The 17,345-nt window shown below is 38.1% G+C and overlaps 1 protein-coding gene across 1 annotated transcript; it reads right to left on the bottom strand.

Moving 5' to 3' along the window:
* Positions 1-11,198: 11,198 nt before the first annotated feature.
* LOC130091289 (uncharacterized) lies at positions 11,199-14,114 on the bottom strand. Its single transcript, XM_056259100.1, has 6 exons — positions 13,963-14,114; positions 12,893-13,249; positions 12,761-12,802; positions 12,481-12,618; positions 12,236-12,288; positions 11,199-11,651 (listed from the first exon to the last, which is right to left on the bottom strand). Exons 1-6 carry the CDS (start codon positions 14,003-14,005, stop codon positions 11,535-11,537), a joined length of 750 nt encoding a protein of 249 aa, XP_056115075.1. The 5' UTR covers positions 14,006-14,114; the 3' UTR covers positions 11,199-11,534.
* Between the last annotated feature and the right edge of the window lie 3,231 nt (positions 14,115-17,345).

Below are 17,345 nucleotides of genomic sequence, written 5' to 3'. Positions count from 1 at the left end.
TTCAAACATGAACTAGCAGAGTCCAAACATCCAAACGAATCTTTTAAAATATTCATGCAAAAAGCATAGGCTACAGTATGAACGCGAAGAGACAGTGGATTATGCGAATAAAGAAGTCAATGATAAACCCCGAAAATGGGCAGAAAGGTAGGTAAATATGCCTTTATTCTCCCTGCTTAATTCTGTTAAACCGATGGGTCATTAAGTGGTCAGAGTAGTGCTTATAAAAGTGATGAACATAAAAATGATATGCGCTTTGTGGAGTAGACCTACTCAGGTTTTCTAATTGCATGGCGAATTCAGCTTGTATTATGTATAATTATAGAACATGTGTTTGGGTTTGTTGTGGGGTGTTTCGATTGTGAACGAATCAGTGTTGTGAATGAATATTTAAATGAACCAGTGAACTTTGAAGCGCTGACGTATACGAGCCTACCATTCACGGAAGTCTCTCCTTATTGGATGAGCCAAATAACTTTTAAAAATGTCAGAAATAATACTTTGTTCTTTAGAATTTGCATAATGTTTCATTCTGTTGACAATTTAGTTGTGGGACACTCACAGAGTTCATTTTTATGTAAACTAGGTCATATTTGCAAATTTATTTTAAAACTGCTGTTAGTGCAGAAGTATGTGACTCTAAGTTTCTAATGTTCAGGAGCCACAGCTAAAGAAGGGGGATGTGTTACTGTTGGACTGTTTTGACCCTAAAGTGTTACCGTACTAAGAGTGAGTCTCGCGGGATGGACTGGGTTAATGCGAATGTACAGCAGGAACTCAATGCACGTAGACGCTCTCTGTTACTGTGGACTTTAATAAAGAAGAATCAAACTTTCATTCTTATACATTATTGACTAAACAACATAACTATTACTAATGAATTAGTGACTCAGGCAGACTTTCATATCATTTCAAATCCTTTAATCATCAAAAGACTATTTAATTTTCATTTACATTTACATTAAATTTGTCCAAAGCGACTTACAAATGAGAACAATAGAAGCAGTTAAACTAACAGTAGGACAACAATATGTAAGTGCTATAACCCCTCTCAGTTTAATTTTAGTGCAGTTTTTTTATTTTTTTTATTTTTTTTTATATAGAATAGAAGAGAAGAGAAAGTATTAATTCTACTGAATCAAGTGCTGCCGAAAAAGATATGTCTTCAGCAGTTTCTTGAAAGTGGCTACTGACTCAGAAGCTCTGGTTGAGTTAGGCAGATCATTCCACCAACAGGGAACAGTCATGGTAAAGGTCCGAGAAAGAGATGTTGTGCCTCTTTGAGATGGTACCACAAGACGACAATTTTCATTATACATTTAAACATATTTGTAAAAATTCACAAGAATATTCTTAAAGCAATATGTCAGCAACATAAATATTTTAATAAAAAAAATACTCATCAAAATTATTGCTATAAAAACTATTGAAGCAACTAATAATAATCTGTGAATAATAAGTATGATCTGTGAATAAACAGTCTCTTCTTGCCAGGTTTTCAATATAGTTCATTTGAGCTCATTGGTCTTTTAGAAAACCTTAAAGCTTCATAGTGTGTTTTCAGTCTACAAAATACAGCTCTGGAGCCGTTCTCTGATCTCTTCACGCATTGTTCAATCACATTGAGTGTAAATGATTCCTAATTGAGAATATCCTGATGAATGTCTGATCCAGTAGACGCTGTATAGTCTTGCAGACCTCACCAAGACAGTATAGAACCTGTTAAATACTGTGATGAACAGGAAAGTTGATTCATCCCAGTGAGTCGATTCTTTTGAATCAATTCACCAAAAAAGATCCGTTCAGATTCGCACTATAGTTAGTATTGATGACATGACATGACTTCTTTGTCACTAAGCTAGGGAAAACCACATCCCGGAAATCCCAAGATCGGGCAAAGTCGTGGAAGGCCTGGCTAGTATACTGAGTACCATTGTCTGAATTTCTGTGGTATGCTGTGGACTGAGAAGTGAGGCTTTAGCTTATTGATGACTGTCAGTGAAGACAGGTTGCTGAGTCGGTCAATTTCAAACCACCCAGAGTATGAATCAACAACCACCAGGTAATGGTGATTCTTCCATTCAAATATGTCTGTGGCTTCAAGCGACCAGGGCAGGTCCGGGACTGTGTGCAGTTTTAGCGGCTCTTTTTGCTTGTGGGGCCCCAGGCTGTTACAGATGCTGCATGCCATTATGACCACCTGAATGTCCTCATTTATTGATGGCCAGAAAACACTTTCCCCTGCCCTTTTGTTAGTGGATTCAACTCCTGGGTGTCCCTTCAGATATTCAGAGTGCAGGGCAGTGGGCATGACTGCCCTGTTTCCTTTCATGATGACCCTGTCTTTGATGGTGAGTTCATCACGGAAACTGAACAATGGTCTCACCTCTGTAGGTACGCTGCACGGACGTCTTGGCCAGCCCCGTTGAATGAAATAGGTGAGTTTCTGCAGCACTGTGTCTGCAGCAGTGTATTGACGGAGCTCTTCAAGGCGCCGTGGAGATATTAGTTGAACTGTCATCACCTCAAACTCTGGCCGTTCTGACCTCTGGGGGCTGACGTTGCATCTTGGTGCACGGGAAAAGGTGTCGGCTAAGTAGAGGTGCTTTCCTTTTTTATAGGTGAGAGTCAGGTCGAATTTTTGCAACTGTAGTAGGGCCCTATGAAATCCGTTTTATTTTTTCCCAAATTCCGTTTTATTTTTTCCCAAATTCCGTTTTTTCCGTTTTAATTTTTGGGAATTCCTTTTTTTTTTACCCTTTACTGTTATTTTAGTCTTAAAAAGAGTGTGCTTTTAAAGTTAATGATTAAAATGTATACAAATCAAATAGGAATTCATGACCTTAAATTACAGACATTTACTCAGTAGCCTTTTCAGGACAAATACTGCATGATGCAACATGACACATGCACTCTTCAAGTAACAACAAAATATGGTTATGAGCTTTAAACTGTCCAGTAAAATAAATTATATTAGTTTAAAGTTTAAATAAGTCACACTCTGTCTCTCTGTCGCTCACGGAGTTCGCTTCGCTTTTGTCCAGTCCGGCGCCTCATAGACAGACGCGGTGTGTTTGTGTGTGTGTGTGCGTGCGTGCATGTGAGAGAGACGCGTGAGAGACGGAGGGAGAGCGGGGAAAGAAAATACAACGGAAAGAATACGCTGCGTGTTTTAAATAGCGTTAAAAAATGAACGAAACGCAATATGTGGCGGCCGGAGTTGATTTTGTGGCCGCGAATTAGTCTATGTGCGGGAGACACTGCATAAAAGTCACGTGCGAACTGCTCGGCTCGGTACTGAGGGCTTATAGCGTCGAGTTTCTTAACTTTTTCGCCGAGGAAAGCAGAGCCGTGGAGAGCCGCTTCGCCATGCTTTCATTTTTTTGATGCCGTCATTTGAGCTGAAATGACGGGAGGGGTTGTGTCGCCCAGATTTGCTTCCCCCGGTCTGCATTTTCACCAGACATACGTTCTTCTCCCACACAAAAACAGAATTTCAATCCATATATGTAAAATTCCACGAAATTCCGCGTTAACACTAGATTCCGCGTTTATTAGCCAATTCCGTAATTCCGTCCGCGATTCCGTGATCTCGGAAATCATAGGGCCCTACTGTATAGGGGTGTAACGATATTTGAACCGAACCGAAAAACCGCGAGACACCACCCACGATACGTATCGCGATACTCTCATGGCGAACCGAACACGCCCCGCCCCCTGCGGCCCCGCCCAGCCCCGGCTTATTGCACCTCATGTGTTATGTGTACACAACGAATACAGGGCTGTTGCCTAACCACCATTAACCACATATAATCGCAATAAGCTCAGTGTTTTGTTACTTTTGATAATAAGCAAGGTGTAATCTTTCAAATTATGTCTATTTGATCACGAAATGCAAACAATAAATGCCGTTTTGGCGCTCTTAGATGTGGCGTGACAGATATCACTGTATGCATGCGGCAGCGCGGAGCGCGATCATCTCTTCCTCAGTTACAGAATAAACATGAATGGACACCCGAAGGTATGTTGAAAGATACAGTAAGGCATCATAACTCGTGTAAACACTCAATCAGTGTTTCAACAGCGGAAATACGTCAATAAAACGCTTCGTTTTTCACATAGCTTTATATTTACCTCAGGCAAGTCATTCAGTGTCCACAGCTTGCAGGTTTGCTAACTCTTTCACTAAATAAATGCTATATATTAGCCTATATATTATATTTTACTTAACCTGTTTATGATATCTTGATTATTTAATGTATGTTTAAAATAGTTGTCATGAAAATAACAGCAACTGTGTTATTATATAACAATAACAAATTAGAGTAAAAACATGTTAATGCAAAAATGGCCTTATGTGCAGTTTACATGTTTTCATACAATTTGTTATTTGAGTGTTGATTATTATTATATCATTTAGGCTAAAAGTCTAGGCTGTTAAGCTTTAATGTTATAGTAATGTGCAAGTAAGGGCTGTAGTTTACAGCATTAGCAGATAATTTTGTTATCCTTGAGAAACGTTTACTTGTAATTGAATTAATTTAAAGACAAGGACACAATTTGTTCATTAAAGCACTGTTTAATAAAAAATAAAAGCAATTTTAGCTTTCTAAACCCCCCCAGCCCCCCCACCCCACCCCACCGGAATGAACCGAACCGAACCGAACCGAGACCTCAAAACCGTGGGACGAACCGAACCGTCAGGTTTGTGTATCGTTACACCCCTACTACTGTAGGATCATGCGTTACAGGCGCACTGGGATGGTGTGAAATGGTTTGTTGTGAATAGTGACCAAGGGCTGGTGGTCGGTCTCAATCGTGACCGGCTTGCTGTAGATGTAGTCATAGAACTTGTAGCAGGCGAAGACCACTGCTAGAAGTTCCTTTTCTATTTGCGCGTATCTCGTCTCCGTTCGGGTCAGTGTGCAAGATGCGTATGCCACCGGATACCTCTTGGAGGCAGGCAGCCCCTAAACCATGTTGTGAAGCATCGCAGGTGAGTGTCACTGGTTGCCTTACATCATAGTAATGGAGTACAGGTCGGCTGCTGATGCAGGTTTTGAGCCTGTCAAAAGCATTCTGTTGGTGCTCCGCCCAATTCCACACCACTCCTTTGTGAAGCAGCTGACGTAGTGGTGTGGTGAGTTCACTTAGGTTTGGAATGAATTTGCCCAAGTTGTTTACCATCCCTAAAAAGGGGGATGGTAAACAACTTGCTTTTAGCCCTTTATTTGTGAATGTGTGCCCAACATAGCTCATGTTGTTGAGTCCAAACTTGCATTTGCTTGGATTCAGTCTCAGTTTTACCTGTCTGGCACGATCCAGTACCATTTTCAGGTTTCTTTCATGCTCATCAGGATCTTTGCCACCGATGATGATGTCGTCCACGATTATAGCACATGGATATCCTGCGACGATTTGTTCCATGGCTCTTTGGGACACTTCTGAGGCTGTGCTAATTCCGAACGGCATCTTTAGGAACTTAAATCGGCCATACGGAGTTGTGAATGTTGTACGGAGAGATGAGGCATCATCCAGTCTGACTTGCCAGAAGAAGCTCTTGGCATCAAGGACGGAAAAGATAGTGGCACCTGACATCTGAGCGGCAACTTCCTCCACCGTGCGCATGGGATGGTGGGGGCGCATGAGGGCCTTGTTTAGGTTTCTGGGGTCTATGCAGATGCGCACATCACCCGTCTCTTTCTTATGCGTGGCCACCAAATTTGAAACCCATTCTGTGGGCTCATCTACAGGTTCAATTACTCGCAGCTCGTTCCACTTTTTTTTTTTGCATGGCAGCTGGGATACGACGTGGAGGGCTGACGACTTTCATTTACTTTCATTGAGTATGTTACAGGTAACTTCATCTTTGAACAGGTCTGCATATTCCTGAACCATTTTCTGTGACAGGGTGTGATCTTTTACACAGTCTAGGTGGAATACTTCACTGCTGAAGGTGACCAGCTTCATTTCTAGGCTGTCCTGTAGGCCAAGAATGGAGTGAACATTTTCTTTCACCACCTGGAACTGCAGGTTATACTGCTGTCCATTTAGCCTGCATGATAATGTCACTGTGCCAATTGGTCTGATCATAGATCCCCCAAATGCTACAAGATTGACTTTTTTTAGTTGGCATGTGCAGTTCTTCAGCGTCCCTGAAAAGTTTGTATGTGTGTAAGGACATAACGTTACATTTCGCCCCTGTGTCCACTTTCAGATTTAGTTGTGTGTCATTAACAGTCACAAAACAATGTCCTTCCTTGTCAGTTTCCCCTACATCATCATGCAAAGACAAGCCTTCAATGGTGAATTTGTCTTCACTGTCACTGCCAGACAGGGACGTGCACAGACATTTTGAGGGGCAGGGGCTCAAGTGAAAAAAAGGGCACTTCTCATAATTACGTATTTTTATACTTTTTTTTAAACAAAAAAGTATATATATTAACACAACTCTGACTTCCTTTTTAAAAAATGAATTACAAAAAAGTTAATTAATTTTATCTTCCTCAAACTCACACAATTGGTTCATTTTCAAAAGATAATTTTCATTTTCTACAACATAATCAGTTCACACAGAAACCATGGTCTCCTTAGTATTCACTAGGTATAGAGCATGCTACTAGTTTCAATCAAGTATATATTTGATACACCTGATGGTGACATGGACTTAGTTTCACATTTGAGGGAGGACTGTATCATCATCATCAAATAAAACCTTCAAAATCCACATTTAGATGGAGTTTGTTTTAGCTACTATCCTCCATCTGTTTGCATCTGTAGATTTCTTCTAAATTCACCAATTTAGATTTCTAATTTCAGGGGGAAAGACTCTTGATGTATACAAGTCTTTAACAGGGGACGTTCTGTGGTGATATGCTTTAGTTATTTTGCTTATCCTATTTACCTGCAGTGCCCTGTCAATTAGATGAAAATGTCCATATTTTAACTAGTTGACGCCTAATTTGCATATCAGATTATCGATTGTGATTATGTTATTAGACACACACACTGTATTGACCTGTTGGGTCCCCATTTAGTACAGTAGCACTGTATGGCCATGATATATTTGCCGTAGCTAACTTATTACATTAGCTAGTAGCTTATGAGGTATGCATGCTAGCAAGACACAGGTTAACTATATTTGTCTTTGGCTAATCAGCAGTAAATTCGAGGCACTGGTAGTTTAATATTTTGTTCATCGACACTCACCTCAACACAAGCTAAGAAAAACATCGCTGGGAGGGGCCGCTGCTGCTGCGTGCAGGTGTGTGTGTGTGTGCGATGTGCCGATGAGAGAGAGAGAGAGAGAGAGAGAGAGAGAGAGAGCGCTTTAGAACTCCTGACCTGATATTTAGATAAACTATTCAATAAATATATTAGTTTGACAGGGACGCTGTGCGCAAACATAAATATATATTATTTTTCAAAAAAAAAAAAAAGCACCCCAGAAAAAAGGGCACTTTCTCTCCAGGAATAAAAAGGGCAGGTGCTCAAGACCCTTTTGATGTCTATGTGTGCACGTGCCTGCTGCCAGAGTCTTTTTCGGCATATAGCTGGTTTACCCGTCTGTTTGGTCTGCTTGACTTGGTGGGCCTGCACTGGCCAGTGGTTCTGCTTCCCGCATTTGTGGCACTGTTGGCCAAAAGCTGGACACTGGTCACGTTTTGCTGGATGCGTTCCCCCACAATTCTGGCAGCTGGAAATTGATGGTGAATTTTCCCTCTTAGTGCGCTTCATTTTGCTGTAGACTTTTTTCTGTTTTATTTGTACAGCATCCACACTGGTGGTTGTCGCAGTTTTTGGCGTGGAGAGCGTTTTGCTATGTTTTTCTGTGAGTGTTAGGAGTGTTAGGTCAGTCTCTTTTAGCAGTGTGCTTCTGACACTGTCACTACTTATTCCACAGACCAGTCTGTCTCTTATCAGTTCGTTTCCCAATGCACCAAAATTGCAGTTTTTAGCCTGGTTTCTCAATGTACTCACATATGCCTCGATCGTTTCTCCAGGTTTTTGATGTCTGGTGTTGAAGATGTGCCTCTCCATTATCACGTTTGTTTCAGGGTTGCATATTTCTTTAAACTTCCTTTTAAGACACTCGGGGTCCTCTCTGGATTCCGCTGGAGTGACGATGTTGTCATCTGCTCCTAGTACCGCGGGCGCATAGGTGAATGACCACTCCCTCTCTATAGCCTCTGGTCCTGCAAGGTTAAGGAGTATATAAGCTCTGGTTCGGGCAGGTTCATCGCTGTGTGCGGCGGGAATGAAGATATCGTATTCTCGTTCAAACTTGCGCTAATGCTCTGCCCAGTGTTGCCAACTATTTTCAAAGGAAAGTAGCTAAGGCCTTCCCTAAAAGTCGCTAAATGTCGCTAGATGACGTCATACGTCAATTAGCATATTAATGACGTCATCGCGTCGTACTTGCGTTCTGTCAGCCTAGTGCGTTTTCTCTCTAAATTAATGTTTTTATTCAATATAATATAGCCGAATGTCAAATAAAGCTGTTCTCGTTTCCTATTTTTTTTGTTGTCAGACAATTGAACGAGTAGCTATAATATAGTGAATGATTACATTTTTTATAGGCCTATGTGGAACATTATCTGAATGGGAACCGGATGAACTAAGCTCTGTGATAGTGTTTACAAGTAATAAGCACAAGAAAAGAAATAAAATTAAAATGGTCAAACTAAATTCTTTAAATATAAAACAAAAGAAAAGCAGATAAGTGATAAGTCCATGGAAAAACACTGCTCATTCGCGTCTGCGGCCGTGCGCTCCTCTCAGCCATTCACTGAACAGGGGAGACGGAGCTAGAGAGAGTGACGACAGGGAGAAAGCAAGACCTCGCGCTCGCAGGACAGTGCTGGCAACATTTGGAGGTTACTGGTGTTTGTCCAAAAAGTCGCTAAAATTGTCGCTAGTCGCATTTTGAAAAAATTTCGCAAAGGGGGTCTGAAAAAAGTCGCTAAAAATAGCGACAAAGGCGCTAAGTTGGCAACACTGGCTCTGCCACATTCTCTGCCACAGAAAACGAGAGGGTCCAGACCATAGATATACATAATAAAGGCTAGATGTCTCGTCCGCGCTGCTGGCCAATGGAGATTGACGGCCATCTTGTCACAGGCAGCTCGCTCACTTGTAACATTGTGTTTTAATGGTGCATGTACTTTTTAATTAACCATAACTTGCTAAATTTTCTACCGATTTTCAAACGGTTTGGTTTGTTATAAACGTCAGAGATGTAGTTTGGACACTGCACACTTATGAATAATAAATGTATCAATAAATAATCATCCAGAGAATTATTGCCAAGTTAATAACGTTTGTAAGAAACCAAACCGTTTGTAAATCCGTAAAGATTTCAACGAGATAAGAGTATTTGTGTTCGTGCTGATCACTCATCTTACATCAGGTACCACAGAGCCCGCCAGAAAGCTTGCCTGTGACCAGATGGTGACAAGGTGATGACGATAGAGACTCCGCCATAAGACATCTAGCCTTTATTATGGATATCTATGGTCATGGACCATTTTGGTGTTGTCGCTTACCACGGTCGAGACTTCAAAGTTTAGCGTAGGTTACTTCCTAGAGACGAAGTTGTCAGAGGAATGTCTCCAGGAACGATTTCCAACTTCTGTCACCATGTTGTTTAGTCAATAATGTATAAGAATGAAAGTTTGATTCTTCTTTATTAACGTCCACAGTAACAGAGCTGTTCCTGCTGTACATACATTCGCATTAACCCAGTCAATCCTGCGAGACTCACTCCTAGTACGGTAACACTTTAGGGTCAAAACAGTCCAACTGTAACCTGGCCCTAGCCAGATGAATTTCGCTCCGCCTAGCTTCACTCACATCCATCTGGAACCTCTTCCATTGAGAGTGATTTCTCCAACCAACTTTATGGTTTAGCCAATCAGGACGCAGGGCGGGAGTTTCATAGATGTGACGTAGTGGAGAAGCGACCGTGAGACTGTTTTGATTCAGACAACAATGGCGGCTCGCATCGAGGAAACAAGCGTTAACATTGATTCTGCTATTTCATCCGTGTTGTCCAATCTACCTAATATTGTTTCATTAAAAGAACATCAGAGAACGGCTCTTAAGGCTTTTGTTGGTGGAAACGATGTTATATAGATCAGTGCCTTCTCCCGATTGGATTCTTCAGCGTCACGGGTTGGCTTCGGTGTGAGTGGTTGAAATAGCACGTCGATAAAGATGACAGACAAGTGGCTTATCCAATCATATGCAAGGATTTTTGATAAGGCCCAGCCTTCTGAAACGCCATTTCAATGGATCGGTTCCAGATGGATGAGTGAAGCTAGGCGGAGCGAAATTCATCTGGCTAGGGGCAGGTTAGTCCAACTGTACCACTATCTACAAGTTATATACAGTATACAGGAATATATTTAAACTCACAAGATGATCTGATAAGTATATACCCATTCCTTTTTATTTTTATTATTTTATTTTTATTTTTTTAAACAAAATGTCCATTCAGTTATTGAGTGATCACACTATATAGTTCTGCTCATAAGTTTACATACCCTTTGAGGATATGCAAGATCTTAATAATATTATCAAAATAAGAGAGATCATACATTTTTTTTATACTGTCCTGAATGAGCCGTTTCACATTACAGATGTTGACATATAGTCCACAAGACAAAATAACTAATTTACACAAATGAACCAGTTCAAAAGTTGATATACCCTTAAATCGTAATATTGTGAGTTGTATGCTGATGATCAATGACTGTTTTTATGTTTTGTGATAGTTGTCCATAAGTCCCTTGTTTGTCACAAGCACTGCTCTTCAGAAAAGCCCTCCTGTTTTTATAGCATTTTCTGCATATTTTTCTTTTGACACTGAGGATAACTGATGGATTCATACACAAATATTAAAAAGGTGAAAACATTCACTGGACCTCAAGACGGCAACGCAATGCATTAAGAACGGGGGGTGAACACTTTTATTATTTTGTTTAAATACGTGAAGACAAAATAAGCACAATTTAACCCAATCATCCAATTCATAAAGTTTACTCCCACCAGCTCTTAATGCATATTCTACAAGGGGTATGTAAAATTATTAGAAGAACTGTACATCCCAAGTTTGATTCAAACTCACATGTGTTCAGTTGATTGACTGCATAATTGACATTATCAGGTCTCACACAGCAGATCAGATCATGCTGTCATAAACGACAAACAGAGGATGCATCTGTAGCAGAAATATATACCACAAAATCTACATTTAGACTGTTTAATGTTGCAGAGGTGCCATAAACGAATTTAGCCTACACTGGCCCCTGAGTCATCACTGCTTTATGCCCCAATTGTGACAGCTCTAAACTAAACTCAAATATTTATTTAAAAAGCACTTTCAAAACTGTAAATATGGATCAAAGCGCTAGACATAAAATAGCATAAAATCACAACAACAGTCAACAGCACAACTAGCTACACAGTTAGTGTATTTAACATAAGCAGAGTTTCAATTGCGTTTTGTGACAAACGGTCTGATAATCTGCGGATCAGCGTGTGGCAGCATAAATAACGTTTGGTTCCACCTCCCTCATTTTTCTTACTGGTCTTCTGCTCTTCTTCTTGTCTAAATTTAGAGCTGCATAGTTCAAGTCTTCATCTTGTTCCTGGCAACACAAAAATAAAAAATACAAACATGCTATGAATGTGCATAATCATATAGGCGAAACTGGGGGGGTTTGTAACACTTTTTTAACCATAAAAACATGGATATCATTTTAATTTTTGTACATGCATTAAACAAATTTACTTAAAAGGATTTTTTATACCAACCCCCTTCAATCCACTCTCAACTCCATCCCATTTCATTTTAAGCACTTTAATAAAAAAAAATGCTGATTGAAATATGTGCTAACAATTGAAACCAACATAAAGTGTGCATGTTAGTCACTTTCATATTGTGTCAAATGTCGGATTTTACACATATTGTCTTCAATCTTTGTGTGTATAGAAAAGGTAAATGTAAAAATAGTGTTACAGCCCTTTCATGTCTAGCCATTTTTATTTATTTAAATGCCTAACATGGAATTTATTATTTATTTATTTTTTTGAGGTATGATTTTGGTTATATGTATACACAGGAACTTGCAGTCTACTTTAACCTATAAGGATTTCATCGATGAAGCTCATTTTTAACCCTGTTACAACCAGCCTCACCTATAAGAAACAACAATAATTTGATTTGAAATACCCTTTTCTGCAACTGTTTGTTCATCTCTTCATTGTTACCATGGGGCTGATTATCTAAGAAAAACAAGACAGTCCTCAATATTATTTACTTTCACATGGTAGCACTTTACATTCATGCTGATTTGGTAATATAATCATTGATACCAGCAGTACAGAAACTTATTATCAAGGAATTTTGTGTAAAAGTTTTTGCTAGTATATTTAGTTATTAGTTTAAGGTGCTACTGTGATGTGATGTTTACGTGCCTTGTTTCTGCTTGTTTCTTTCCTTCATCCTGATTAAGACTACAATCGCAAAAACAGTGGAAAGCAAAACCAAGCCGCTCAAGATCAGTGTGAGTGTATAATAGACGTGGCAGGATCTTGAAGTTTCTTCAGTCGCCCCTGTTAAAACCATTCAAATAAATAAAAAAAGAGAGAGAGGAGGACAGACAGAGAGAACAAGATTATGTAAGCTTGAAATAAAGAAAATTTGCAATGAATAAGTGCCAAATTTAGTTTCTCTTTTAAACTGTTAGACACATACCACAATCGGCATTTGCAATATCCTCTTTAAACTGATTAGTCTCTTTGAAGATAAAAAAAAAGAATACAAAATAAGTATTAGTGAATAGCAATGATACTGAATATGAATCATTTTAATAGATTTGGGTATTACCATTTACTACCACTAACTGTGTTTTGTTGTGAAACATCATGTAGTTTGTCAAAAAACTTCCACAGTAAAACATTCCAGAGTCAGAGACGTCAACATTGACAATCTTCAGGGAAGAAAATGTTTTGTTCACTGACATATGCATATGATCCTTCTTAAAGCCATTAAAATATGTGGAGTCTGCTTGTTTTTTGCTCACATATTGAGTAACAATGCAAAGTGGTAGAGATCCATTTATCTGCTTGAACCAGGCGATGTAACTGGGTTCTGTCAAGATGTTTGAACACAGAAGAGAGACAGTAGTTCCACTGTTCACCGTTTTCACCGGAGTTAAAGATGTTCGTTTTACAAAGATGAAACCTGAAAACAATCAATAATGTCATAAGAAAAAAGTAGAAGACGTTTATTCGGATTCAAATGTAAAGTTACGGATTCAAATGTTTGCATTGTGTTGCGTGCACGTCTGAAATTACAAAGTCATTACAAATGTTACAAAGTACTTTCAATGATATGATGTAAGTTTCTTCTGCGGAACTCAAAAGAAGATATTATGAAGACTGTTGGTGTCCAAAAAACATAGTTTGAGACCTTTTAAAAATGTCAAATTAATAAAAATACACAGAGACATTCCTCCAAATATCTTCTTTTGAGTTCCTCAAAGAAGAAAGTCAGTCCTTCAGGTTTGAAACAAATGAGGGTGATTCAATTATGACAGAAATGTCATATTAGTTGGACGAACTCTTCCTTTAAAACGGCAAAGGAAATATATGAATGTAAATGGCTAATGACAAGATTGTTCTGAATCTAAAAGTAAAGTAAACGCAACACTATGTGATGCTTCTCTATACTTCTTGGAAATAGCTTTGCCCTGTGCTTTCAAAATCAGTTATTTAATGAAAGTTAAATGACAAAGCATTGGCAAATTATATGATATAAACTGATTTTATAGAACATATACATATGTTTTGCTGTATATATTAGCTACACATTGATAATTATTATTTATTAAATTCATGGTAAACATTCTGTTTCATTTTCCCAAATTCTGTAGCAAACATCATAAATGTATTTACCTATTAAAAAGAGCATCAGAGGATTTGTTCCAAACAAATTCATCTTTACATTCCAGTCCAATCGACTCAACTGAGAAGAATCGAATTGAGCTTTATTTATTTGAAGGGGGAGTGGCTTTTACACTGTACTTGCTCCAATCTGTATTAAAGCAGACTTTAATTTGCACATATAACAACTTTGAAAGATGGCTTGAGGGTTTTCTAAAACTCGTGTTGCAATGTTATGAAATAATACAAATGATAATAAACTCTCTTCTCAGAGATCTTGAATTCTCTAGTTTTTTTAGATTCACTAGAAGTTGTTTTCTTTTTGCAGAAAGAGAAAAAAACAAACAGCATCACAGCATTTCTGAGTAGATCCATAGACCTAATTGCTAATTTACTTTGCAAATTTTGTGAAAGTCTTACAACATTCTCAAAACAATTAAAATAAAGCCCAGCCATTAGGTGGAGACATATCTGTCATAGTATTAATTATTGTGAACATGTTTGAAATGTCTGAGCTGGCCAGCCTATATGCCTATAAACAGCAAATTGGCAAAAAAAGATGACGTTTTTCATGTTTTATCATGTGTATTCAACATAAATGAAGAAATCCATAATGAGGAGTGCAATACATGTAAGTAAAATATATAGGTGGGCTACTAGCTAAATAACACATTTTTGCACAATAAATAAAGTCTGTGAAAACATTGTGTTTTTAGAGCATCGTGAAGATGAATGTAGCTAATCATCCTATTTTTGATTTAATTTATTTTTTCTTTCTTTTTTGAAATATGTAAGCCCAGTGATTGTAGTCCAACCACACCACAGACCACATGGCCGTGTTTAAACATAAGCCACCTCTCATCAAATATAGTGGCAGGGGTTGGAAACAAAGAATCATTTCCTGTAGGGAGTGACAGGAAGTAGCAGTTCAGTGTAGAACGAGCCCTGGTGACGTGAACGTCAGCGGACCAACACACACTGAAAGAGCTTTACTACAGTTTAACGGTGCCAATAGTTGATACATTTTATTATTTACCAATACATTAGCAGTAACTGTTAAATGTGGCTGGGTCTACACTACAGTTATGATTGGTTGTTTAACTTCAGTGTGTCATGCTTACAGTACACTATGCTATTTTAATGAGCAGAAATATAAGGTTTTTTTTATTTAAGGTGTGTGTGTGTGTGTGTTGTTTCCACACACAATACTAAGATGTATGACTTTATAAACCATATAAACCGATTTGTGACTTATTTATTTGTTTGTTTGTTTGTTTATTTTAAAAAATCCCCTACAAATTCTGCTTTTTCATTATATTTTTCTATTTGTGCGTCGTGTTTCAAGCAGTACAATTCCACCTACTTTTATAAAAATAAAAACACACAAAATCAGCCGGTTCTGAATTCATTGACTTGCACTAATTTTAGAATTGAATAATGTTTTACTAATAAAAATATTTTAAGTTAAAAATTCATATGAATGTGTACAATTTATATTATAATATTTTTACACTATTTTTAATTTTCTATATTTTTACATTTTAAAGCGTGACACATAAATATAAAATAAATGTAAACAAATCCCAGTAGCCTCTCAATTAATATGAAAATCGTACAAAGGTATATATAAAAGAATTAGCAAAAGGCTTTTTAAAATAGTTGGAGTGTATTATGAAGCTTGTTTTTCTTCTCATGTCTGATGTAGAAGCAGTAGCATTACACTTTATACACTTGTGGTTTTGGACTATGAGCCCAGGCCACAAAAAAACAACAACCTTGCAGTCACCTATAGCAAGACCGAGAGTGGAAAGAAAGTGCTCGCACCTCAGCGGCTGAAAGTTTCCATTGAGCCTCTTAAAGTGTAATAGCGACTGACTAAACTGCAACTCCGAGATGTTTGACCTCAGGTTTTAGGCTGGCTGTGTTAAATAAAAGGCCTAGTGTGTAGTTAAACAATTTCACACTATCACAAATACTATTTATATTTAAACTGGTCTTTTCATATCAATCACAATCAGGACCAAATTAATAATTCTAATCTAATGTAAGATATCAGGATCCCATACGAAGCTTTGACAGGTGGAGGTGTTCTGTTGCACTAACACAGTCTCCATAAGCTGAAGTTCAGCACCACGGACAGAGACACATTATATTGGTTACTTTTTACATTATATACTTACTTTTTTATCAAAGTGGCCAAATAAAAGGTGTGTGTATATATACTTTGATGGATGTTATATGATTAGATACAACTTAAGACCTAAACCAGGTGCTGGAAAGAGATAAAGCTCTGGTTTTAATTATGCAACAAAGACAAGGCCAAGTAATCTGCTCATTGATGTTTTATTTTTCTGCAGGCCTTGACTGTGTGACCCAACAAAAATAGAACGAGTCTGAGAAGAAAGATGGATGACTTGGCTGGGAAGAAGAGTTGTCCAGTTTTTAGATGTCCTCGATGCCAGGTCTTCTCTTATAGTGGTGATGAGGACAGAATGAGTATGATTTTTTTTATTGTTTTCACCATAGCATGTTGTACGATTCAGCCCAGTTAAAATTGATGTCAATATAAAAATATGCTACTTTAGATTTTTTATTAACTCTTTGTACATTCATATTTTTAGTTGCACAACTTTATCACCAAAGATGACCCTCATAATGGTAATCATCGGATTTAGTCATGTGTTTGACTGACTTATTGACAACAGACGTCACAATGTACCACAAAGCAAGATAAACACTCAATAAACAAACATTAATAGTAACTTTTTTTTCAATAGTCCACTTTAGACATGTAAAAAACTTTGCAATAACTGTAAATAACTATGTCAACTAACATTCATTGATTGTATTAGTAGACTGTCTGACACTAACACTTTTGTATGCTCCCACCAGACTACTGACTGTAACTTTGCACCTACATGTCAACTAGCAGTCATTAGATTATTACTAAACTGTCTGCCTAATATCTGCTAACACTTTATTTTGATATCTGTCTGCTTAATATCGGCTTACACTAATCTAATACTCAACTAATACTCTGAGTCTACAGAGAGTTAGTTGACATATAGTTGCAAATTAATGAGAGTTATTTGTCATGTAGTTGCAAAGTTACTAATAGTTAGTAGAATGTCTAAATTGGACTATGTAACCATATGAATTTTGCATCTTCAGCCAGCAGATTTGGTTAGTTTGCACTTTGTTTGCTGCAAAGCTCATGAAAGCTTCCAGAGCATGCAGTAGTAAACCGCTTGATTCATCTTAGTAATGTTATGTACCACATGGGGAATTTGCCATTTACTGTGATGATCATTTATTTTCAGAAAGCATGTGGTCATGATGTCAAACTGATACTTTTATCTTGAGTGTCATACCTATGAGTCTCAATGCCACACTCA

This window comes from Rhinichthys klamathensis, unplaced genomic scaffold (assembly GCF_029890125.1).
Source record: "Rhinichthys klamathensis goyatoka isolate OS25496 unplaced genomic scaffold, OSU_Roscu_1.1 h1tg000165l_1, whole genome shotgun sequence".
Classification (NCBI taxonomy): Eukaryota; Metazoa; Chordata; class Actinopteri; order Cypriniformes; family Leuciscidae; genus Rhinichthys; species Rhinichthys klamathensis.
The sequence above is the reverse complement of the archived record's forward strand: the minus strand, read 5'-3'. Positions and strand labels throughout refer to the sequence as shown.